Source organism: Crotalus tigris, unplaced genomic scaffold (genome assembly GCF_016545835.1).
Source record: "Crotalus tigris isolate CLP2741 ecotype Arizona unplaced genomic scaffold, ASM1654583v1 scf7180000023598.3388751, whole genome shotgun sequence".
Taxonomy (NCBI): domain Eukaryota; kingdom Metazoa; phylum Chordata; class Lepidosauria; order Squamata; family Viperidae; genus Crotalus; species Crotalus tigris.
Window position 1 is genome coordinate 2055611 of NW_024100068.1, and position 22637 is coordinate 2078247.

The following is a 22637-nucleotide window of genomic DNA, read 5'->3' on the forward strand; positions in this document are numbered from 1 at the left end:
AAAAATAGTCCAGCTTTTTAAAGCAGGAATGTGCAAAACTCTTTCCCAGAGTGTGCCAGTTTAGTTGTTCAGAGGTAGTTTGTAATTTTTTTGAACATAAACCTTCTAGAACAGGAAATAATTGACAGTTTTAGACAATTTACCTCTGGAAAATTTGAAAATCCCCCAGAATGGGTAGATTGGCATGCTCTTGGAGTAAACCAAAATATTCCGGGGAACATCCAAGCATTCTCTCACCAAAAAGCAAAGTTTTCTAAACTAGATATCTGCTGCTTTTAGTCTGGGGTTTTGCAGTGGGAGAGGAAGTTTTACCTGACATGATTGAGACTTATTTGAAGGTGGATTTTAAAATCACAGGCTAAGAGGACATGGAAAAAGATGTTACACTGCACATACAAAAAAAAATCAGCTGATATCCTAATAATTCAAAGGGATATACAAATAACAAACCAAGGAAACAACCTGGATAATTTCCCCATATTAGATTTAAAAAAGCTTTGTTAAAGCTTTGAAGAATTCTGTGAGAATACTTTTTATTCTTTCCAGCCCAATGTGCCTGTGTGATAACTCTCTGAAAGCCAAACAAAATGGGAATACCTTTGGTGTGTTAAGGAGAAGCTGGTAAAAAGTAGTTTAGTTCCAAAAATGGGATGGATCTGAATCCTCTGATCATCCCTATGGGAGAAGGGAGCACACAGCAGCTTTGCATGTTGCTGATTTTTCCATTCTAAGTCCCGTCTCTCCTCCCTCCCAGATACATGCCTCAGTGTGGATCTATGTATTCCCACCCTATGCTTCCCATACATGCATACACCAACATAGCCATTGCCAGTAAAGAATGACTGAAATCCAGTTCTGCCTGCTTTCCTTACCTTGCTTAAATTACAATATGAAGAGCTTACAGAAACTCCCCTTACTCTTATATTCTGCTCATAGATAAGCGGGGGCTATATAAAAGCCTGGATGAAGCTGTGCAGAAAAGGGACATTTTCCCAGTTTCATGCCCTTCAGACATGTTGGACTGCAGTTCCTCCTGTCTTCAGTTCACGTGACCCCTGTTGGGCAATAGGTTGAGAAAAGCAGCTCTAGAAATTACTTGTGCCTTCTGAATATTTTGTTAAGAGATAATAGTTTGGTTTTTCAGAGAGAATCACATCCCTCAGGAGCTTGGCCAAGAGCCAAAAGTGATCACATACTCATTCTCTTTCAGATGCCATCTTTTCTGTTTTCTGACACCAGGCAGTCCCTCCCAAATACCAGGGAAGGGACGAATCCCTTGTTGGATTTCAGAATCCATTTCTGCAAAGTAGCTTTAAAAATAGGCCAAGGGTCACATGCAATCAATCTGAACAAAGCAGGTTTCTCAATCTTGATTTAACAGACATCATGTTCTGAAGGGCTGAAAAATATATTTGAATTAAACCCGAAGGCCCCAGTAACAATATGTACTATGCTAACTTGGCACGTTAGTTAGGAAAAAAAAATTATACTAACAAATTATCAAGGGCATGATTTCCAAGTTGCAACATAAGGCTGTGAAAGATGCATTTTTAAACTATGATGTTGGAGAAAACTTATTTATTATTCATTAAATAAATTTATATAATCGCCCAACTCACACATAGGTGACAATGCAACTTACAATTTTTTAAAAAAATCTATCATATAATAAAAAAACCATTAAAAACCATCTCCACCACCCATGGCAGCAACAATACAATCAAGTCTGCCACTTGATTGTGGTCTGCACTCTAATCTGCCCCTCTGTATGTGGTCCACAGTCCTCTTGCAAAGCCATGTTTTTAGGGCCTTTTGGAAAAGCTACAGGGTGGGGGCCAACCATACCTCAAGGGGAATGATGTTTTATAAAGGTGATTGAGAATAGCTTGACTTGCAGGAAGAACAAATCATGCAATACCAAAGAGATGTTCACTGGGAATGGAAATATTGAAACCTGAGCATAAATATTGGGGGCACTATGCAAAGACAAGTCATTAGAGAGACTGTTCAGATAGATAGAATAAAATTTGAAAACAGAGCTGCCAATGGAAAATAAGTGGACTAAATGCAGTCACAAATGACAATAGCATGAATTTTAAAAAAAAACTCAAAAGAAGCACTTAATGGCCAAATGATGCTCATCAGACCAGGAAAAGTCAGAAGTGTGTGAAAAATTGAGCATCACAAGAGGAGAGAGGAGAAATTTGGGTGCCCCTTTCTGCATGCTGAGCTATGTTTATGGGGTGGGATGGAGGGAAGATCCATTATTTCTACAAGACATTTTATCATTTTCCCTTTAGAGATCAGCAGTCTAAGTGATAAAGATATCCTCATTTTGCCACTTGATTTGACTGAAAGGGAATCCCATGAATCTGCCACAAAGACAGTCCTTCAGCATTTTGGAAGGGTAAGTTTCATTTTTTTTTGAAAGGGGAGGGAGAAAGGAGAGAGAGAAAGAGAGAGATATTTGCTTTTGTTTTGGAATACAATTATTCCTTTTTTTAAAGGGGTTCAATGCGTCCGAGAGGGAGCATGAAAATGCAGATATGTGTGAGAAGCCCTTTCATATATATCCCAGACAATGATGTTGAAAGCACATAACGAGCTGGTGCTTCAGAAATTCAAACACATACAGCTATATTTGAGGTCTTGGAACTAGCTGAATTCTTGCATTCTGAGTCCAGAGTCATTTCAGTTCTTGATGCTGAATTTTTCCTTCATTTCCTTTCTTACAAAAGATTGACATTTTGGTGAACAACGGTGGACGTTCTCAGCGTTCTCTTTTCGTAGATACAAACATTAGTGTTTATAACGCTATAATGGAACTCAATTATCTGGGCACTGTTTCCTTAACCAAATTTGTCCTGGACCACATGATTCAAAGGAAGCAGGGAAAGATTGTCACGATGAGCAGCGTCATGGGTGTCATGGGAGCTCCCTTAGCAACTGGGTATTGTGCCAGCAAACATGCTTTGCAGGTAAGTCTCTTTTCCAGCTGCTTTGGTCAAATGAGGTTCCCAGAATGTGTTGTGAGTACAACTCCAAGAAGTTCTCCTGCTAGCATTCGTGAAACTGTAATTTCGTGATATTTGCGGGATGTTTTAGGATTATCTACAGTAGTAATTGCAACCAGAGAACTTGATGATGTTTGAAAGACCCTATACTTATATTAAGGCTGGTTAGGCCACAAAGATTTGGTTAAAAGAAGAGACCCCAGTATTAATTCTGTTTCCCCTGGACTACGTTGCATTTATATCTGGGCAATTCACATTAGTCCTATTGGCTAATCAGCAACAATAAAGAAGTATATCACCTTGAGCAATATATTTGGGCTGTTGTTCATATTATGAAATTCAAATATATACAAAAAGTTGTAACATGATCACATTTATTTTTGCATAACTCTGTAGATACCTATGTCAGATATCCAGTAAAGACACTACATATATTTAAAAAATGCTGGGTTGTGTAGATTGAAGTACTAAGTACTAAGCAGCAGTTGTGTTTCCCTCTCAATTAATGACCAGAATTCAGTGGCTGTAATAATTTAAGATTAGCAACTGGATGTTCCAGAATGGGGATAACTAGATAACAAAAACTTTGCAACATTGTAGGTTGTGTTTATAATTGCACATGTATGCAGTTACAGTCTTTGAGGCACATGATAGTTTATTCTTTTCATGGTTGTGGAGACCCTTGTAATAAAATTACTGCTGCTCTTTCTTAGGGCTTCTTTAACTCTCTTCGGCCTGAGCTTGCTGATTATCCTGAGATAAGTATAATCAATATCTGCCCAGGGCCTGTCCAGTCACAGATTATCCAAAATGTCTTTACTGAAGAAATTTCAAAGGTAGGAAATTATTTTATCTCCCCTTTATTATTTTTACAAATAACTCAAGATCGTGAACATAGCCAATGGTCCTTCCTCCTCCTATTTTCCCCACAATGACCCTGTGAGGCGAGTTGGGCTAAAAGAATGACTGGCCCAAGGACACCAGGCTGACTTTCATGCCTAAAGTGGGACTAGAACTCACAGTCTCCTGGTTTCTAGCCTCGACCTTAACCACTAAACCAAACTGATTTTGTTCCTTGATTGCTGATGATAGTGCAAAATAGGCCAAACCTGGGCCCCTATGTTGTGATTGCAATTATTTGCTAAGACCATTATTTTATCTGCCTAGAGAAATGTGCACTGTTAAATGTTGTTTAACAGGAAAGGGATGCCCATGGAATTTAATTCAAGCAATGGTGCACTGGCATTCTCTAACACAGTGGTTCTCAACGTTTCAATGCTGCGACCCCCAACCGCTCGTAAGTCAAGGACTACTCAACCGGTCATAAGTCGAGGACTACTCAACTGGTGCAGCACCATTTGAAGAATGGGACTTTTGGCGGGCTCAGCAGGGCAGAGACAACCTGGACAATTCCTATTGGCTTTTTAAAGCCAATAGAATTAGACTCTATTCAAGAGTCTAATAAAAGGGAGTAGCACAACTAAGGAAAAGGGGGGAAAATGGCGGACTGCGTTGTTTGGCGACCCCCGTGAAATGGTCGTTCGACCCCAAATGGGGTCCTGACCCACAGGTTGAGAACCACTGCTCTAACAGCATATCTATTCCTAATTTGTAACTTGAACTTTTGTTGTTCTTGTTCTGATTTTGAGTTTTAGTTTTTCCTTATGATGGCAAAAAGGAGAAGGGAATCTTCATTAGAAGTTCTGTAATGTCAAGTAGCTAATTTTTTAAGGAGGGGCACAGATTAATTTGCCTAGTGAGACATACTTGTAGCACATTCTGATTTTCTCTAATTTTCTATTGTGTATTCACTTCATTACCAGGTTAATCAAAACGTTGGGGACCAATCTCACAAAATGACAACTCACCGCTGTGCTCGCTTAACCTTGGTTAGCATGGCTAATGATGTGAAGGAAGCCTGGGTCAGTGACCATCCCTACTTGGCAATTTGTTACATGTGGCAGTATATGCCCACCTGGGCATGGTGGCTATTGAACAACATGGGAAAGAAGCGGATAGAGAACTTCAAGAGTGGAGTGGTATGTTCTTAAAATAGAATCTATTTCCTATCCTGGTATCATTTAAACCTACTAAATTGGCTGATTTGAGAAGGCAGTAAGTTATACAAACTGCCAAATTTATATCTCCAGGTTTAGGTCTCCTTGCAAGAAATTGATATTTTGGCTCTATATACCCCTTTAGGAGTGACTGCAGCTCTATTTTTAGCAGGGACATCCAAAATTATGCACTTCAATTGAACAGTTGTGTCTGCCACCTTGATTTTTAAATTCCATCTCTTTTGCTCATGCATTTATTTGTTCCTGCAGTTCCAATACCTGCATGATATAAATGCACATGCCTGTTTGTTTTGGACTGGACATTTATGGGAAGGCCAAACACAAAGGTTCCTGTTTTGAATATTAGGTGCACAATCTGAAAGCTGTACACATATGTTTTTGTGTACATCCCAGAATATATCCTCTTGTTCCAGTTCTAGATCTTTAGCTTTCTCAGAGGCTGCAGCGCGGATGTATACAACTCCTATTACTTTATGAATGCACAGGGCTTTGCCCAACATAACAGAGAACTGCATTTTAACAATGCTTGGGACTGGGATCCAGTTAGTTTAATTTTTGGAATAGTTGAGGGTTTGTGGGGTAATTAACCTCTTGTGTCCTTATGCAGTTTTCCTGTTAAACCTGCAAAATGCAAAAGAGAGAACAGACCACATTTTTGGCTATCTATTCTGTAAAGCACCAGAGATATCCCAATTCCCCAGTGGTGGTGGGTTTCACTTTTCTTTCCGCTTTGGAGAAATGACAGGAGAATATAATCTGGAGCTCTATTACAGGTCAAACCATCGGTCTTCCCATCATATGCATTGAGTTCTTCCCAAGAACTAAAATTATTATGTGTTGTTGCACAGTCAGAAGTTATTATTTATTAGAATTTGCTATCCAACTTTTATTCCTTTAAGCTCCATTGAGAAGGCATTTCAAAGTTTAAAGGAAAATATTACCACTTTCTGATGTAAACAGAAGGTGGTTATCTGAATGTATTCTCTGATATAAGTACAGAATCAAGGCAAACCAGATTTTCAAAGTATATTCTGGAAATTTGCAAAGCCAAGTTCATAGTTTATCAGAGCCAAGATGCTAAATAGGGCATTTAAACCAGATGAGATCCTTCCATCCCAGGAGTTTTAACATGCTTTAATTCCAGACACAAATGTTTTATTTAATGAAATGCTACAGATTCAAGATTTCATATTTAAATGTTAAAAAAATGTAGTCCTAGGAGGTGTATTGGATTAGCTAAGCCTTAAAATGTTGCAATTCACTAGTTTTGTATGGATTATAAGTTATCACAGTTTTATATTGTTTTAAAGTGAATAACTGAGTGGGAATTGTATGTTAATGACACTTTTTTTTGCTTTTTCTGAGTTCTACATGCATATTATATGCAAGTGATTGAAGTATTCCAGGTGCGTTGCTTACTTTATTTGAATAGCCTTGCTTAAGTAGCATGTATGGTTTCTTACAGGATGCTGATGTTTCTTACTACAAAAAGTCTTCTTAAGAGAAAGAAGCAGCCGAGCATTCTTTCAAACATGAACCAGCATAAAGAAAAGAGGAACCTCTGCTTGAAAAGTTTATGGTTTGGCAAAAAAAGATGCAAAAATGTGCAACAAAATGGATGTACCTGTAAAAAGCTTCTGCCTTTGCAGCATGAAATGGCTAGTTCTTTCACTTGTTGGCTTTTCAATATATACATCAGGATGATGATTCAAATCTATCTTTTTCTCAGCCCATCTCCTCAAATACTGGTTGGGTTTATATAACACTAGCCTATAACATGGTTATGATCTACTGCAGGAATGTGCAATCTCCACTGGCTTCAGATCCACACAAACTTTTCATAGTATGCCAGGGACTGTATTCTTAAAGTGAATTGGCCAGGATCCATTCTCAGGAGCTCCATGGATGCATTAAGCCTCTGCAGTGCTTAAAGTGCTTATTTCAGCCAATTAAACCCTTCCCTTTCAAAATGCAAAAACAGCAACATTTTTGGCCCCAGTCAGGATTGGGACTGAGGATGGGAAAATGAATGGCAAAGGGCCACAAACAAGACCCAGCCACATTCACAATATGCTATATGAACCACAGTGATTATGTTCTCTTAATAAATAGCTTATTATAATATATGAGCTCAGTCATATTTTTGAAACCTTTAGTAAATCACTTAAAATGTGCTCTATTTCAGTCTTTTATAAGCTAGCTTAATAACTTCTATCTGCTATTTCCAACTCAACAATGAAGTACTAAAAAGCCAGTGTTGATTCTTGGAGTTACACTGTATGATTTACAGTTCTACCAACTGCAGATGAACAGAATTCTTTTTCACTGTGACAGGAAACTAAATACAGATTTTATAGTACCTCTCCTACAAGCAATATAGCCTTATGATGGTAAATCTGCTTGGTCAGGCCTTGACAACTCTAAACTTTATGACTGATCTGTCAGGTAGTATATTTGTCTCCCATTGTGACCTGGCTTTCTGCTTTTTTGTGTACCCTCACAACCTATTTTGTTGACCTCCCATTTTTTCCTCGTTAGTAAATAGGCAGGATTTGTTTGTAAGTAGGAGCATGGTTGCAAGTCTGTGCTTATGGTTGCCGAATGAGGCTGGAAACCAGGATATTTCTTTCCCCTAATATTCAATTTGTAATTCTTAACCAATGTTTCTTTTTCAAAATTGAATAGATATTAAATATTTTTTTCAAATATCCCTTTCATAATACAAATGTATGATTTAGCAAATGAAAAAAATAAACTTATACTATAACAATTATAGATATAATCTCCATCTTATAGTAAAATACTTATCTATGGTTTAAGGTATATAAATTTACATCCCTGTGAAAGTCAATACAGTATTGGTAATGGTTTGGGGGATTTTGTATAAAATGCACACAATATACATCATTAAAATGCATAATTTTCTTATTGCCTGCATTAAGTCTTCTCCCATAGTCACCTGATGCTGAAAGGCAAATGGTCAAAATTCCTCTCCAAAGAAGTGCCCGATTCCACACTTATTTTCAGTGGAATGAACTGACTTCATCCTGGGAACTACAAGAAAGTCAGATGAAGAGGTTCAGAAGAATAAACAGGATAGCCAAGGGGAGGATCTGCAGCTTGTATGGTCAGGTTCCTCAGGAGAACAGGGTGTGCTTGGATGCTATAGCGTTCCTCATCATCATTTGTGGCATATAACAGCTCCCAAGACAGATTCCCCCACTGTCCTCTGACAGCTTCATCATTCAGTTTTCCCACTTGTACTAGGAATTCTTGAAGTGTGAGTATCCTGCAAGTGTAAACTCCCTGAAAAATAAAGAGAAGTACAAAGAGTCACCTTGTCTTTGAACACTGCAGAGAAATCAGATTTTATTTTTCTTCACTAAGAAAAATCCGGGCCATGGATATTGTGAAAACTGTTGATCAAGATATGGTTGGTCTAGAGCAGACATGTCAAACTCGCGACGTCACATGACATCCGCAATGTATCGGGCCGGTGTTTCCATTGCCGGCAATGGGATGGGTCAGTTTAAGTTATGTTCCTTTTAATGTACGGGTTAATGGAAGAAGACTCTGAATCCCAACCAGTACAATTCAACAGACTCGGTGCTTCTGTTAAAAAATGTCATCTAGTGACACGTTGGATGTGTGTATTCTAGGTCACGGTGCCTCTGGTACAGATAGTCCTCAACTTACAACAGTTCACTTAGTGACCATTCAAACTTACAAGAGCACTGAAAAAAGTGACTTATGACCATTTTTCACACTTATGATTGTTGCAGCATCCCCATGATCACCTGATCAAAATTCAGATGGTTGGCAGCTGGTTCATATTTATGACCATTGCTATATCCCAAGGTCATGTGATCACTTTTTGAGACCTTCTCACAAGCAAACTCAATGGGGAAGCCAGATTCACTTAACAACTGTGTTACTAATTTAACACCAGTAGGGATTCACTTAACAAATGTGGCAAGAAAAGTCATAAAATGGGGCAAAATCCACTTAACAAATTTCTCACTTAGCAACATAAATTTTGGGCTCAATTGTGGTCATAAGCTGAGGTCTACCTGTGTAGCATTCCCTCGGAAATCTGCATGGCTCCCACCCTGATGATGTTTTGAAAAGCACTAAAACTGGGATATTGTCCAGGCCTTCAGTTGGGAAGCTGGTGAGCCTGTAAGATTTTGTATTATTCTTCAAGTTTTGTTTTGCTTTTTTCCTTTGGATGCATATCATCTGTTATGTCAGTCATTTTATTCCTTGGTCCCAAATTATTGTTACAGTGCTTTTATCACAGAGATAATCAGTTTGAGGTTCCAGGCCACAAACAGAAATCTGGACCTCTAAAAGTCTCTAAAAATGGTTATCAAATTGCAATTTTAATTATGATAGAGGTGGGTAATGTCAAAACATGGCTAGAGAGTGGTCATATTACATACATAATCCATTTTAGTACAGATCGTCCTCCATTTACAACCATTCATTTAACTGTTCAAAGTTGCAATGCTGCTGAAAAAAGTGACTTACAACCATCGCAGCATCTCCATGGTCATATAATCAAAATTCAGACACTTGGCAACTGCATGTATTCACTATGGCTGCAGCATCCTGAGGTTGCATGATGTCATTTGCAACCTTCCTCAGGGACAAACAAAGTCAACTGTGTGATTTGCTTCACAACTATGGCAAAATGGTCATAAAATCAAGGGTGAATTGTTTAATGACTACTTTGCTTAGTGATGAAAATTCCAGTCTCAACTGTGTTTAAAGACAAGGATTACCTGTATGTCATGATCCCACCTTTTTTTTTTTAATGCAGCCCTCCAAAATATAAAGTCCCTCAGCCGAGAAAAAAATTGAGCATTTTTGTTTTAAAAGATTAAGTACAGGAATTAACTAAACAATATTTACACAATGAAACTTTAAACCCTAAAAAGACACCTAGAACAGACATGTCAAACACAAGGCCCGGGGGCCAGATGCGGCCTGCGAAGTGGTTTCACGTGGCCCGCGAAGCCATTCTGGAAACAGTGAGGGAACAGCTCCCGCTGCCTTGGTCCTGGCCCAGGCCGGCCAGGAGCCAATGTACAATTTTGTGGTGGCCATCTATGCTGAAATGTATTCAGTCTTAGCTCCACAAGGCCGTCTGGAAACGGCCAGGAACCAGCCCCTGCCGTGTTGGCCCCATCCCCTGGGTGCATGCTGGGGAGGTGTCACCCTATGAGGAATGAAGAAATGCACCATCGCCTGGAAGTGCCTCACCTACTTCACATATCTGGCTTGATGGGTTCTGGGGGAGGGGTTTCGGCAGGCAGTGGGGCGCTCTCCTCACAGCGCTGAGAGGTTGAGCCGGGCAGTACAAAGCTCACCAGCTTTGCACCTTGTTGCCTGCTGAAATTGGGCAGGCTGAGGATTAGGCAGCATTGCACTTCTCATCAGATTCGTGCCACCCGGCTCAGCTCTTGGCGCCCCGCTGCCTGCCGAAACTGGGCAGGCTGGGGGCTGGGCAGCATCGCGTTTCTTTTTGGATTTGTGCTGTCCGGTTCAGCCTCTTGGCGCTGTGAGGGAAGTGCCCCTCTGCCTGCTGAAACTGGACAGGCTGGGTGGCATCACACTTCTTTTCAGATTCACGCCGCCTGGCTCAGCCTCGGCGCTGTGAGGAGAGCGCCTTGCTGCCTGCCGAAACCGGGCAGGCTGGGGGCTGGGTAGCATTGCGCAGGTAACGTTGACTCTCACGCTGCTCATGGCACCCCCCCCCCCCAGAGCCCACCAAGCCAGATATGTGAAGTACGTGAGGCCATGTGCTGGCCACTTCCAGGCGATGGTGCATTTCTTCATTCCTCACAAAGAGTGACATCTCCCCAGCTGCGTTTCTTGCCTGTTTTTCTCTCTCCCTCATCTCAAATATTTTCCCACCACTCTGTTCTTAGGAAGAAAGGAAGGAAGGAAGGAAGGAAGGAAGGAAGGAAGGAAGGAAGGAAGGAAGGAAGGAAGGGAGGGAGGGGAGGGTCTGAGGGAAGTCTTGCCTTAGTCCTGCCCTGCTGCCCTTTCACCATCCTCTTGCCCCCTCCATCTGGCCTATCCTGGGAGTCTCCCATCCTATTGCTAAGAAAGCTTTGGATACAAAGCCGGGTCTCCTCCCATGGAGAGAGAATGGGCCTCTCTCTGACTTTGCCCTCGTACCCATCATGAGCAACCTGGCTAAGGAGAGCAAGCACAACAGCAGCAGCCTTGAGGAGGAGTTAAGTGCAGCTGGGTGCCCCCTTGGGGAAGTGGGGCTGGGTTTGGTGCCGTGGGTGCTTGAGGGCCAGGCTGGGTGTTTGACCTCTGCTGCCCAGGGCTCCGGGCAGCCCGCACCACCATCCAGTCCCACCCACATGGCCTGAGAGGCTCCTCCAGTAGACCATGCCTTGGCACTTGCCCTGGTCCCACCCTCTTCTGCCAGAGACCCTCAGATCTGTCCCACACCTGCCCAGGCCCCCACAGGCACCCTTGACGCGAACGATGTAGAGCTGGCCATGCCCACCCAGTAGGCCATACCCACTCCATCCACACCCACCTGGTAGGCCGCACCCACCCTGGCCACCCCCCCCCCCGAGGGCAACTGCAATGTTGATGCGGCCCTCAATGAAATTGAGTTTGACATCCCTGACCTAGAATATAACTTAATATGTTTTCTGAAAACAAAGCAAATGTTATCAACTGCAATGGCAAATTCTGAAGTTGGAAGTGACACATAAGCAGTTTTTTTCTAATAGGATTCCACAAGAATGAATGTCACAATCAGCTGTGGATATCTTACTTAGGCAGATTTTTAATGAAACAGATCTTAAGCTATTTTGTTAAGGAACTTACATTAATAAACTAATTATTTACAGACTTTTCCAGAAACAAGTCCTTCATTGATACTTAGCTTTGCCATCTAAATTCACAATGAAAACATTAATTAATTATGCCACCTATTACTAATGGAGGGCTAGGATCACAACACCAGCTTGATAAACAACTACTTGACAAGAGCAACAGAAAACATATGTAAGTATTGCCATTAAATTCAAGAATGGAATAAGTGGCATATTAGTGAAAAATCCATTTAAAAGTCATGAATCTCTTACCATATTTGGATCATGCCCCAAAGAAAAAAGATATGGCGTTTCTTGTAAAACAGCTTGTGGCCATTCCTTTTCAGACACCAAACCAATGTACCAGTCATTTTCATATTCTTCAAGATAGTTTAACAGCTCTTTAAAATCTTCAACTGGACCCAGGCTTGCTTTATCAACCATAAGCTTCACTGTATATCTGATAAACACACAACACATCAAAATATATAATGAAAAAAAAAGCAGAATAATTCTAGAAATATATCTGGACAATAGCCTCTATAATGATATATAAGTGGATGGCAGATCTATAGTAGTAGGTTTAGTTATCAACTTGATAGACAACTTATCAATTTGACAGATAACATCTCTATCATATATGTTTGGGGCCATATATTGCAAGCATTATGAAGGCAGTCATACAGCCTCCAACCTACTACTGTTAATTCAAATCCAATTTCTCAATATTAAGATCATAATCTCCTATGAAAATCTCCTATTTTTAGTCTTATGATGATAAATTTTTGTCTTTGTTTGGCCAGTAATTTCAATCGCTGGTTCTAGAAAGCAGACTAAGTGACAATCAAATTTGTTGAGTTGCCTTTAGCAAACTGAAGGTATAGAGGTTTGTACATTATAACATATGGATTAGCAGGATATGGAAGTTCACTAATTATAGCGTAGCTGACTGCCATAACCTAGGGCAATATATGAATCAGATCGTTATTAATTTCCTTCCAATATGTTATCTTAGCTCTCTTTTTCATTAAGCATTTATCAGGCAGCACATACTCATCTGGCTGGGCATGGCATTTTATTTGCTAATCTAAACACATCAAAGCAAAATTTAAAATTGCTTTGAACCTGCATAACTTTCTAACAATTTCACACTGAGAAGACATATCAAAAATTCCTCCCTCCTTGAATACTGGAACAAAGTTAATACACCTACCATTATTTCAAACCAAATGGTCTGGACAGCAATAGCCTGTGGAGTAGATGAGTAGTCCATTGCCAAGTGATTCTTGTGCGCAATTTAAAAGTGATATTTTATAAACTTTTATTGAATTTCACTGGGCAAACTTGAGACAATTCACATTATGTATCTGCTGATGTTTGTATATTGCACTGAGTGTACATACATAACAATCTGCCTCCTAGCTGTGGGTGTGCATAAGGAACTACTGACTCTTATGCAACACTTTTATTTTCTTGCCACAATACAGTCCTTGAGTTACGAGTGTAAAACTCGCAGAGTGAATCTCTTACCTCAAACAAGATCACTCCCTTGCTTGTTAAAATGCACACGACTTGTTAAGTGAACATGAGGTATTTCAGGGTGGGGAAGGCCATGTAGGGCCTAGTTATGGAACAGGTCCCCAAGGCCTCCCCAACACAATAAGATACATCATGCTTCCCCCTCCCTTCCTGCTGCGCCGGGCTCACCTGGAAAAGATCCTCTCTGCCGCGGTTCCTGCTGCTGCCCCGGTCCGAGGCCAGGAGAAGTTTCCGCACCCCCCGCGGCCTGATCCGGGTTCCAGAGGCCTTTTTCAGGCCACTGCCACCCAAAAATAGGCCACTGGAGGGCTATGTAAGCGTTCCCCGGGCTCAGATCCAGGCAGCAGTAGCCTGGAAAAAGCCTCTGGAGCCCAGATCGGACCGTGAGGGGGGTGTGGAAGCATTCCCCAGCTTTAGATCTGGGTGGCAGCAGCCTGGAAAAGGCCTCCAATGCCCCAATCCAGCCTCCGGAGGCACGTGGAAGCGTCCCCTGGCTTCGGTTCCATTCTGTGTTGCAGAGAACAGAGACCTAAAGTACCATGAGATTACGCGAGATCAGTAGTGTGAGATCTCACCCAACTGATCTTGCATTAACTTTAGGCCTCCATTCTCTGCGAAAGTGCCGAAGGCCTGGAGCAGCCAAGAAAGCGAAGGATCTCGATCTTCGCAGGGTGAGTATTGAAGGCCTGGTGCCTAGGGAAACCCGGGCAGGGGTGGGGAGGGAGGGAATAACCAGGGTGAATGTTGCAGAGCCACTGCGGTCACTCATAAGAGCGAACGATTGCCGTGGTGCTGCAATATTCGCAATTTCAGGACTTGCTCGTAAACACTAGGGGGCGTAATTTTGAACGAGCATTAAGTGAATGCTCATAGCTCGGGGATTACCTGTATAAGAAAACTTTGTCACTGAGAATTTCAGGAACACATTAGTGAGATTTCATTACAAAGCAATAGCTCTTCTGCTATAGCATTATAGAAACTGATCCCTTAGAATAGTTATTTTAAAAATTCACCAATACTAACTTTTTGTAGCGTATGACACTGCTCTCTCTCCTGTTCTAAAGTTTTGGAAGCCTTTGACAGTTTACGTTTTTTGACTTAACGAGCAATACCATTTTCAGAATGCCCCTTTCTATTCTACCTGTAAGGCTTTTACAAAGTAAATATACCTGAAATACCAGTCCGTCCATTTCAAAAGGTTTCTGTATTACTTATACAGTACATCCTTCCAAATCAAAATCTTAACTGGGAGTGTTTATTAACATAGAAATGCTATACATGGAAACATTTGGGGATTATCTTCTCATCTTTACCCCTTTGGCCTCTGATAGACTAACAAGGACAGCAAACTCATAGACCATGATCCAAAAACACCTCTCTCCTGGATCATATGTAGTTTCTTCAGCAGGCAGGATCTAGTTGGCCTTGTCTAGACTTAGATACTTACCAGGGATGAGAATGATCCTGATTAGCATGTGGATAGGGAACTTCCAAGAATACTAGGAGTGAGAAACTGTAAACTGAATGGTTGTGTCCCTGAAGACAGTAAGAGACAAATTTGACTTGTATAGCTTTTATGACTATAAATTTATTTGTTTTATAGCCAGAATATTATTCTTATCTTAATTACCTGAATGTTTTTAGTGTTAATTGATATAACTCTTGATTTCCTATTAACCAGTCTACACAGACTGACCACGGAAGGCTTCCATTGTAGGCTCTGAAAATATGACCAGGAGATACAACAGTATCCTCTAATCCAAACATTGCAATGTAACAGGATAAGGCACTCTGGACATACAAATCCTTCAAAGCAGTGTCTTTAAAAAGATCTTCGAGTAAATTCGAAGGGTTTTCTTTCAAATGAAATAGGTCTAGCTGGCGAAGTAAAAAATGATACCATTCTATTGGAAACTTCTGCTTCATCTGATGGAATTTGGCAGCTGATAATGGTGCAGTTCTCCATTCTTCAGGAATGCTTAATAACTCAGAATAGAAGTTACTGAATTTAATAGGGGATGAATCCATATTTCCCCACTGTTTTCCAGCATCTACAACAGGAAGACCGAGAACAACTGTTTTATACAGTTTATTCACACTGGCTACTTCAAGTACTTCATCATCTGTAGTATGTATTTCTACTGAGCCTGGAAGAGAATAGAAAGGTCTTGGTGAACCACTTTGTGGTACTGTGACATTTGTTTTTAATGTTTTTTTGCTAGGTTCATCATCAAAGAGATTGCTATCATCAGTCCACTCTTCTGTAGATTCCACACTGAGTCCATCTTCCTCTTTCCATGAAACTGGTCTTTCTATTGCCTTAAAAACTTCAGATGGTCCTGCTGAAGAGTACTCCTGTTGAGGTTTAGACATCTTTTCAAGGGTTCTAGGTGTTTTTGACTTCTTATAGCAGTACTGAACTAGCATCCATAAGAGTACTTTTATGAAGTCTTCTTTCAACTGCTTCCGATTTTCAGGGGAATCAATTATTCCAGATAAGGTATTTCTGGCATCTGAGTAGAGTTTTACAGGAAGAGCAGCACAAGGTGTTAAAATATTTCCAAAATGAGGGTTGAGGGAGAACATCTTATTATGTTCCTGATGTTCAAAGGCCATCGCAAAAATATCATCAACTCTGTGAGCTTCAGCAGTATGACAGGAGGTTTCCTGCAATTCTAAACCCTGGATTAAAAGGGGGGGGAGGGGAAAAAAGCCACCCAAGGTATTTCAAGTACTTGTATAGACACCAAGCAGCACAATGTTTCAGATATAGGCTGAATACATACTAATTTACTGAACTATACAAAATCTTAATATTGAGGATAATATTATTTACAACACTTCTTGATTTGGATATCACAGCAATCTGGAATTAGAATAATGAAAACAATGTAGAAGAGGGCGGAGCAAAGATCATGTTCCTCATCAGCCAACCAATGCTAACCATTTAAGCCATACTAACACATCATGCTCCTTTTTTTATTTCTTTCTTTGTTTCCCATTTAAACCCAGAGCAAAGATTTAGATTTGTACTATGATTATCACATGACAAATAAGGCAGTGCATAATTTAAAAATGATTCAGAAAAAGCATTCCAATCTTGTACAAAAACAGTTCCTCTGTGCTATTCATCAAAGTCATCCAACATTTTGAGGATTTAGCTTAAAGTTGCAAAAAGGTGCTGCTGTTCTAAGAAATTTGCTTATTAAAAATAAAGTGATGTTTAAATGACACCAATTCATTTTCAGAGTGTGCACAACTTTACAAAGTATCTCAGTATCAACTTATATGGGACAATTATGAGAATCAGTAATGTTAGATAACATTCTTGCTCTGATTATCCAAGATGACTTTCAAGATGTGTTTGATTACTTTTATCTGTGACATTTTCACTAGAGAAATGGAATTACAAATACTAAAATACAAACAATGACAATTTGTAATAAGCCCCATATCTGATTCTTTCATTTTTCATAACACAGAAGGAAAGTCAAACTGGAAGTAGTGAAGAAGCAAAAAATAAAGAGAAAAAAAATCATGTTTTTATCTTCTTTTCCTCTATTTCTCCAAGTAAGTTAAATAATGCTACAAGGGTTATTAGATAGGAATTTTCTTGCTCTACACAGAGAAGTCGGAATTGCAGAATTAGTCTGTACCACTAAACCAAATCTATCCCCGACTTTCTAAGAATAAAAATACATCACAATTCTATATTATTATACAGTAACAATAATTAAAAGTATAAAGGAGCAGTGACTATAGTGAAAACTGCTAAACAGGCAATTGTAACCACATTAAGCTATGATGTGGACTGGAATAATTGAGGCATAAGAGAATGCAATATTCAGGCAGGAATTTTTTCATAGCTAGTACGCTGGACCAGTTACTTTCTCATAAATTCCTCTTTATGATTATTACAGATAAGTGAGAAAGCAACACAAGCCTTTGGAGGAAGGAAGGATAAAAGCATAAAAGACTGAAGCGTGGAGTATTATGATTAACTTTCATCCATCTATCCAAGCTCTTTCTAGAAGATACTCCCTCCCAACACCCCATCTATCGAACTTTCATTCTTCCCAATACACACTGTATGTATTTGTTTTGGTATACTTTATTGCTTCTCTAGCCCAATGGTGGCACCATTTTGGCTAGTTTCTAAACATGGATATTAATAGGCTACTGTATATGTAGTCAGAAAATACAACAACCTCTTAAACTGAAACTAGTGAAAATGGCTGTTGTTTTCAACTTAATAGAAAACTGAATAGCTTTTAAGTGAATCAAGTGAGCTTTTATTTTCAACTCTTCTCAGTTATATGAGGCAGCTAGTTCATATATGTTGCACATTTAAGAAGTATGGTAACTTGTACTAATATATAAAGGAACTACAGCAGAACAGCACATGCTTTTTTAATGCTACTTGCCTTGATATTAAGACAACAGTAAGTGTAGCCTCTTTCTAAAACAAGGATCCATATTAATCTGTCTTGAAATCGGCACAAGTAGTGGGATCCAGGTGAACAGATACCTTTGGAAACAAGAATCTCAAAATAAGGATTAGCTTTTACTCCAGGATATTTTGATCTACACTGTCCTCATTTTAATAAAAGTTAATCACATAATATAATAACATGATGGAAAAGAAGTATATAAACAAACTAGGTTGTATTATGGATTCATTTAAAACCACTATGTGAGCTTATTATAGATATGAATTCTAGATACATGGCTATTAATACAACTTGCATTTTTTCAGATATTTTACTGCTTAGAAATTTTAATAAATGTGGTGGTTTTATAACATGAACAGAACCTTATAATTATGAAAATGCTATTCCTAAAATATCCCGGTGACAAAAGAATTAGTGACATTTCGATAACTATATAATTTTCAGGTATTTCAGCTGGAGTTTAATAAAGTTTTGTAATTTTCTGCAAAATATTAATTACAAATATATATTAAAATAAAACTCCACTATTGTACATAACATAATGTTACATCAATTCTCTTTCTTTGATATACTTGTAGAGGTCATTATTATTATTAAATTTATTTGCCACTCATCTCACAATTCGAAGCAACTCTGAATGGCTGAGGTTAGGGAAATATCATTGCATCAGTAAATTTCCAGTCATGTCCAAACTATCACAGCTGAAAATCTTAAATTTCAGAATAGCCTAAAAGTGAATTCAAGAAACCTGCCTTTATATCATTAAAATTAAATAGCCTTTTTAGAACTGCTGAACAAAAAGAGTGCATTCTCTTGCTACCATTTTTATATGTATAAAAAACGTAATTCTACACTGCTGCTTAAACTGATAAAATATGCTCAGCCTGAATATATAAAGTGATTAAATTTATTTGCCACCCATCTCACAATTCGAAGCGACTCTGAATGGCTGAGGTTAAGCATACCTAGTCAAGAGTCCCATTAAAGACCAGAGTCTTTTTTTAAAAAAAAATTTAAAACATTTTTAATTCCCTCAGCATATAGCCCCTAATGATCAGGCTGCTACTTTTAGTTCTCTGGTTAGTTGTGGAAATTTCAAACATCTCTTTTTCTTCTCTCTCCAGTCATTACAGAATCAAAACCATCACCTACATTGCTGCATTGGGTGGACTCTGGGCTAATTGCTATCATTCAGCCAAATTACTCTTAGGATTTTGTTGTAGAGATTAAATTGGATCAGGGAATACATGTAGGCTACCTTGAGCTCATGGAACAGAGACAAGCAAACCAAAGCATCAGTTTGGTGGTATAGGAAGAAATTCTATTTTCATTTCTATGATACTGAAATTTCACTCAGATTATATCAGCAAATAATTTCCTACATCTATGATATTATTACACAAGAGCCTGTAAATCAGTCCTGCGGTGTCTAGAAACCTGCAGCAGAGATTCCTTTGCAGATAAGGGTAAGTTCATGGATGCTAGGTCAGTTGGTCTCATGAGCAGAATCAATTTTTAACTTACCTAACCTGCCTGTTGAGAATGCTGATTGCAATGCAGTCCTTAAACTTGGAATCATCTGTTGATAATAAACAGCATCAGGACCTATACAGGCCATCATGCCCACAGGTCCTGGCCAGCTTCGGACTGGTCTTGGAAAGCCTATCAAAAATATTGGGAGACTAAAAAGTGATAGCAAGGGGGAAGAAAGCAATGAAGACAGCATTATGATGGCCAATACAATTGGAAAGAAAGCAATGTTCAGTGTAATCAGAGTAGCTGTGGATTTCCGGCGTTGTTTTTTTTCTGTCCACGATGTCGAGAGAACAGTAATGGCAAACTGCAATTTTGAAACAAATTGAAACAGCCGACTCCGAATAATTCCAACCTAATAAGAGAGAAATAGCAATAATGTTTTTCCTTCATTTATATGCTTCTTTTTTCTAAAGCATTTGGAGTGTTCATGAAAGACCCTGAACTTTCATTAGTGAAGCAGCTCAAGCTTTTTGAACTTCGATTGAAGAATCTGAATTGATTTTGAAAGGAGGGTAAAAAGAGGAAATTAACTTTGCCAATACAGAATGATATGAGGCTGCTTTTGAAAAATCAGAAGGTTTTTCCCAGATTAACTGAAGTAGGCAAATAAGCATTATGACAGATGTCCTGTTTGTCAATATGTCACGAAGTTTAATTCAAAATGAAAGTCTTAAATTTAAGATTTAAATAGTCTAAAACTTGACCAAAAATGTATCAGTTATGCACACCTACATGAATCTGCCCAATTTCAAAAATAATCTACTGGAGGCCTTGCTCAGGTGATTATGAAGAACAGGACAGTTTTATTGATACCAGAATAATTACATGTATATTGAACTATTCCAGCCTTGTTTTTGAGTGGCAGATTTATTTTTCTCAGCAAACAACTTAAAACTTTACTACTTTACATTTATTTCAAATCTGAATGGAATTCAACATCATACTAAAATCTCTTGGCTAGCGCAACAAGATCTGTTTTCCCTTTCTATCCCTATAACCTGCAGTGTGCTGTAAAAGTCTATTCCAGAGAAGAATGCAAATTATTTGGGATTCTAGAAGAAAATTATCTATCATCCAATTCAGCTAACAAAATCTACATTTGCTAATGGAATAATAGAATAACAGAGTTGGAAGGGACTTTGGAGGTCTTTTGGTCCAACGCCCTGCTCAAGCAGGAAACCCTATACTATTTCAGACAAATAGTTTTATCTTTTTTAAAAAACCTCCGGTGTTGGAGCATCCACAACTTCTGAAGGCAAGTCATATTAATGGATTGCATTCCACTATTGTATTTTTTTTTAAAAGAGACTTTTTATCCAGTAAATTCTAGTTTAGTTCCGTACCACTTTGGTTCTAGTTTGTTTCTCAAATGGGGGTTCAAATACATAAGTAAAATATGATAAATAAAGGCGTTTTACCAGCAAGAGTTTAATTCCTATATCAATGCTTTTGTTCCACCACAGATCAGTCGTGAACACCAGCAACTGCACTGCAGACACTACCACCATATCCAAGAGAGCATGCTCTGTATTTTGCCACACCTAAAACAAGTATTTTTGCAGTTTCGTTATAGAGATATAAGCTACACTTTACAGTTTACAATTGATCAAACACATAATCATTTTTTCAGAACGATAAAATAATATTGCCTAAAACCTACTGGCTTCTCCAGTTTCTAATTTCAACATGTGAAAATACATGAGACTCCATGTTCTTAACAGAAGAATAAGAACATACTTGGAGAAGAGAATAAATGAAATATATAGAAAATTTGGGATACAATTCTGCAGACACAGATTTACATAACACAAAGTCTCTCTCAAACTGGGTTTAACTCCTGATGGTTTCAAGGATATTTCCACTGAGTTTCTCATGGACATATTGAGTTATAGAATAAGACACTGGCTTATTTCACTATAGGCAATCTTTGGTTAATAACAGTAATTAGAACTGGGAACTTTATCACTAAGTAATATGATTATAAAGTGTGATGTCACACAACTGCGCTGATTTTCAATGGCAATTCTGCTACTTCCTGCTGTGGTTTTTTTAGGTGCAATGTCACGATTGCCATTTGTAACCACCTGCCGGTTTCCTCATTGACTTTGCTTGTTGGAAGCCAGCAGTGAAAGTCACAAATGGCAATCAAATGACCACAAGATGCTGCAACAATCATAATTGTGAGCTTGTTGCCCAGCACCAAATTGCAATCACATGACTGAGAAGACACTGTGATGGCCATGACTTTGAGCCCTGGCTGTAAGCCTACTGGCTTAGCACTGTTGTAACTCGGAATGATTGCTGAACAAAAGGTCATTAACTGAGGGGTACCTGCATGCTTTTAAATTTCCCCATCTATCTAACAGCCTTTAAAATCATAGGTGGTTTCCCCATACAAATACTAATTAGGATGACCCTTTCTAGAATCCAAATTCAGCCAAGTTTCAGCTAGAGGTGGCTGCCTGCTATGGTGTGCATCTGAATATGCTTCATTAAAACAGGAATTTACTGAGCTGAGTATAATGCATCTTGGCCATTAATGGAATGTTATTGTATCAATATTTACCAAATGCTAAAAGCTGTTTGACATGTTTGAGGTCAAGCAATGATTTGTCTAATAATGCTACCCAAAACCCTTTAAGTAGAAATCCTTAGATTTAATACTGGTTCTGACATACAGAAAAAATATTCTCTACAATTTTAGTTTCACGGGATCAAGTAATTTCCAATTAGAATGAGTTATTTTATTTAATATATCCAATGGTTACATTGCAAGGTATTGGTTATCTTATAAAAAGCATAAAATATTTGACATTTACCATTCTAAAGCTTCTTGAAAATCCAATGGAAATATATATGGATGAAAGATGATGTAGGGAATTGTCAAGGGAAAGAAATGCTATCATAGCAAATGGTGACACTGAAATTACAAAAAAAAAAGGTACAAGAACAAAGAACTATATATAAAACCTTCAACTGACAATCGTAAATAGCTCTATTCAGTTTTTATATGATCCTCTGATTTTTATTTTATTTGTAATTTCTCTTTGGAATTCTTTGAGAATATAAAAAAAGGGAAGCAAGTAAATACAAGATTGAACAATTTATAAAGTTTTCTCATGTTCTTATTTTCTTACAAATGTCACTTATTGATGGAACAGTGGAATATATATA

At 38.7% G+C, this 22637-nt stretch overlaps 2 protein-coding genes across 7 annotated transcripts in view; one reads left to right on the top strand and one right to left on the bottom strand.

Moving 5' to 3' along the window:
• DHRS7 (dehydrogenase/reductase 7) overlaps window positions 1-7834 on the top strand; it is a 22871-nt gene extending 15037 nt beyond the window's left edge. Inside the window, exons 3-7 of the mRNA XM_039319558.1 lie at window positions 2301-2407; window positions 2739-2978; window positions 3728-3850; window positions 4838-5053; window positions 6558-7834. Coding sequence (XP_039175492.1) covers window positions 2301-2407; window positions 2739-2978; window positions 3728-3850; window positions 4838-5053; window positions 6558-6593 — 722 coding nt within the window. The 3' untranslated portion in view covers window positions 6594-7834. The remainder of the gene's footprint in view (window positions 1-2300; window positions 2408-2738; window positions 2979-3727; window positions 3851-4837; window positions 5054-6557) is intronic.
• PCNX4 (pecanex 4) overlaps window positions 7576-22637 on the bottom strand; it is a 21618-nt gene continuing 6556 nt past the window's right edge. For 2 of the 6 annotated variants that reach the window (XM_039319555.1, XM_039319553.1), the window contains exons 5-11: window positions 22283-22383; window positions 20882-21004; window positions 19452-19815; window positions 17901-18004; window positions 15107-16158; window positions 12211-12397; window positions 7576-8398 (exon numbers count right to left, since the gene is read on the bottom strand). In XM_039319555.1, the coding sequence (XP_039175489.1) occupies window positions 8147-8398; window positions 12211-12397; window positions 15107-16158; window positions 17901-18004; window positions 19452-19815; window positions 20882-21004; window positions 22283-22383 (2183 nt within the window). In that variant the 3' untranslated portion in view covers window positions 7576-8146. Of the gene's footprint in view, window positions 8399-12210; window positions 15013-15106; window positions 16159-17900; window positions 18005-19451; window positions 19816-20881; window positions 21005-22282; window positions 22384-22637 lie in introns of those variants that run through there. The other 4 variants (XM_039319556.1, XR_005553724.1, XR_005553723.1 and 1 more) reach the window with 4 other exon arrangements.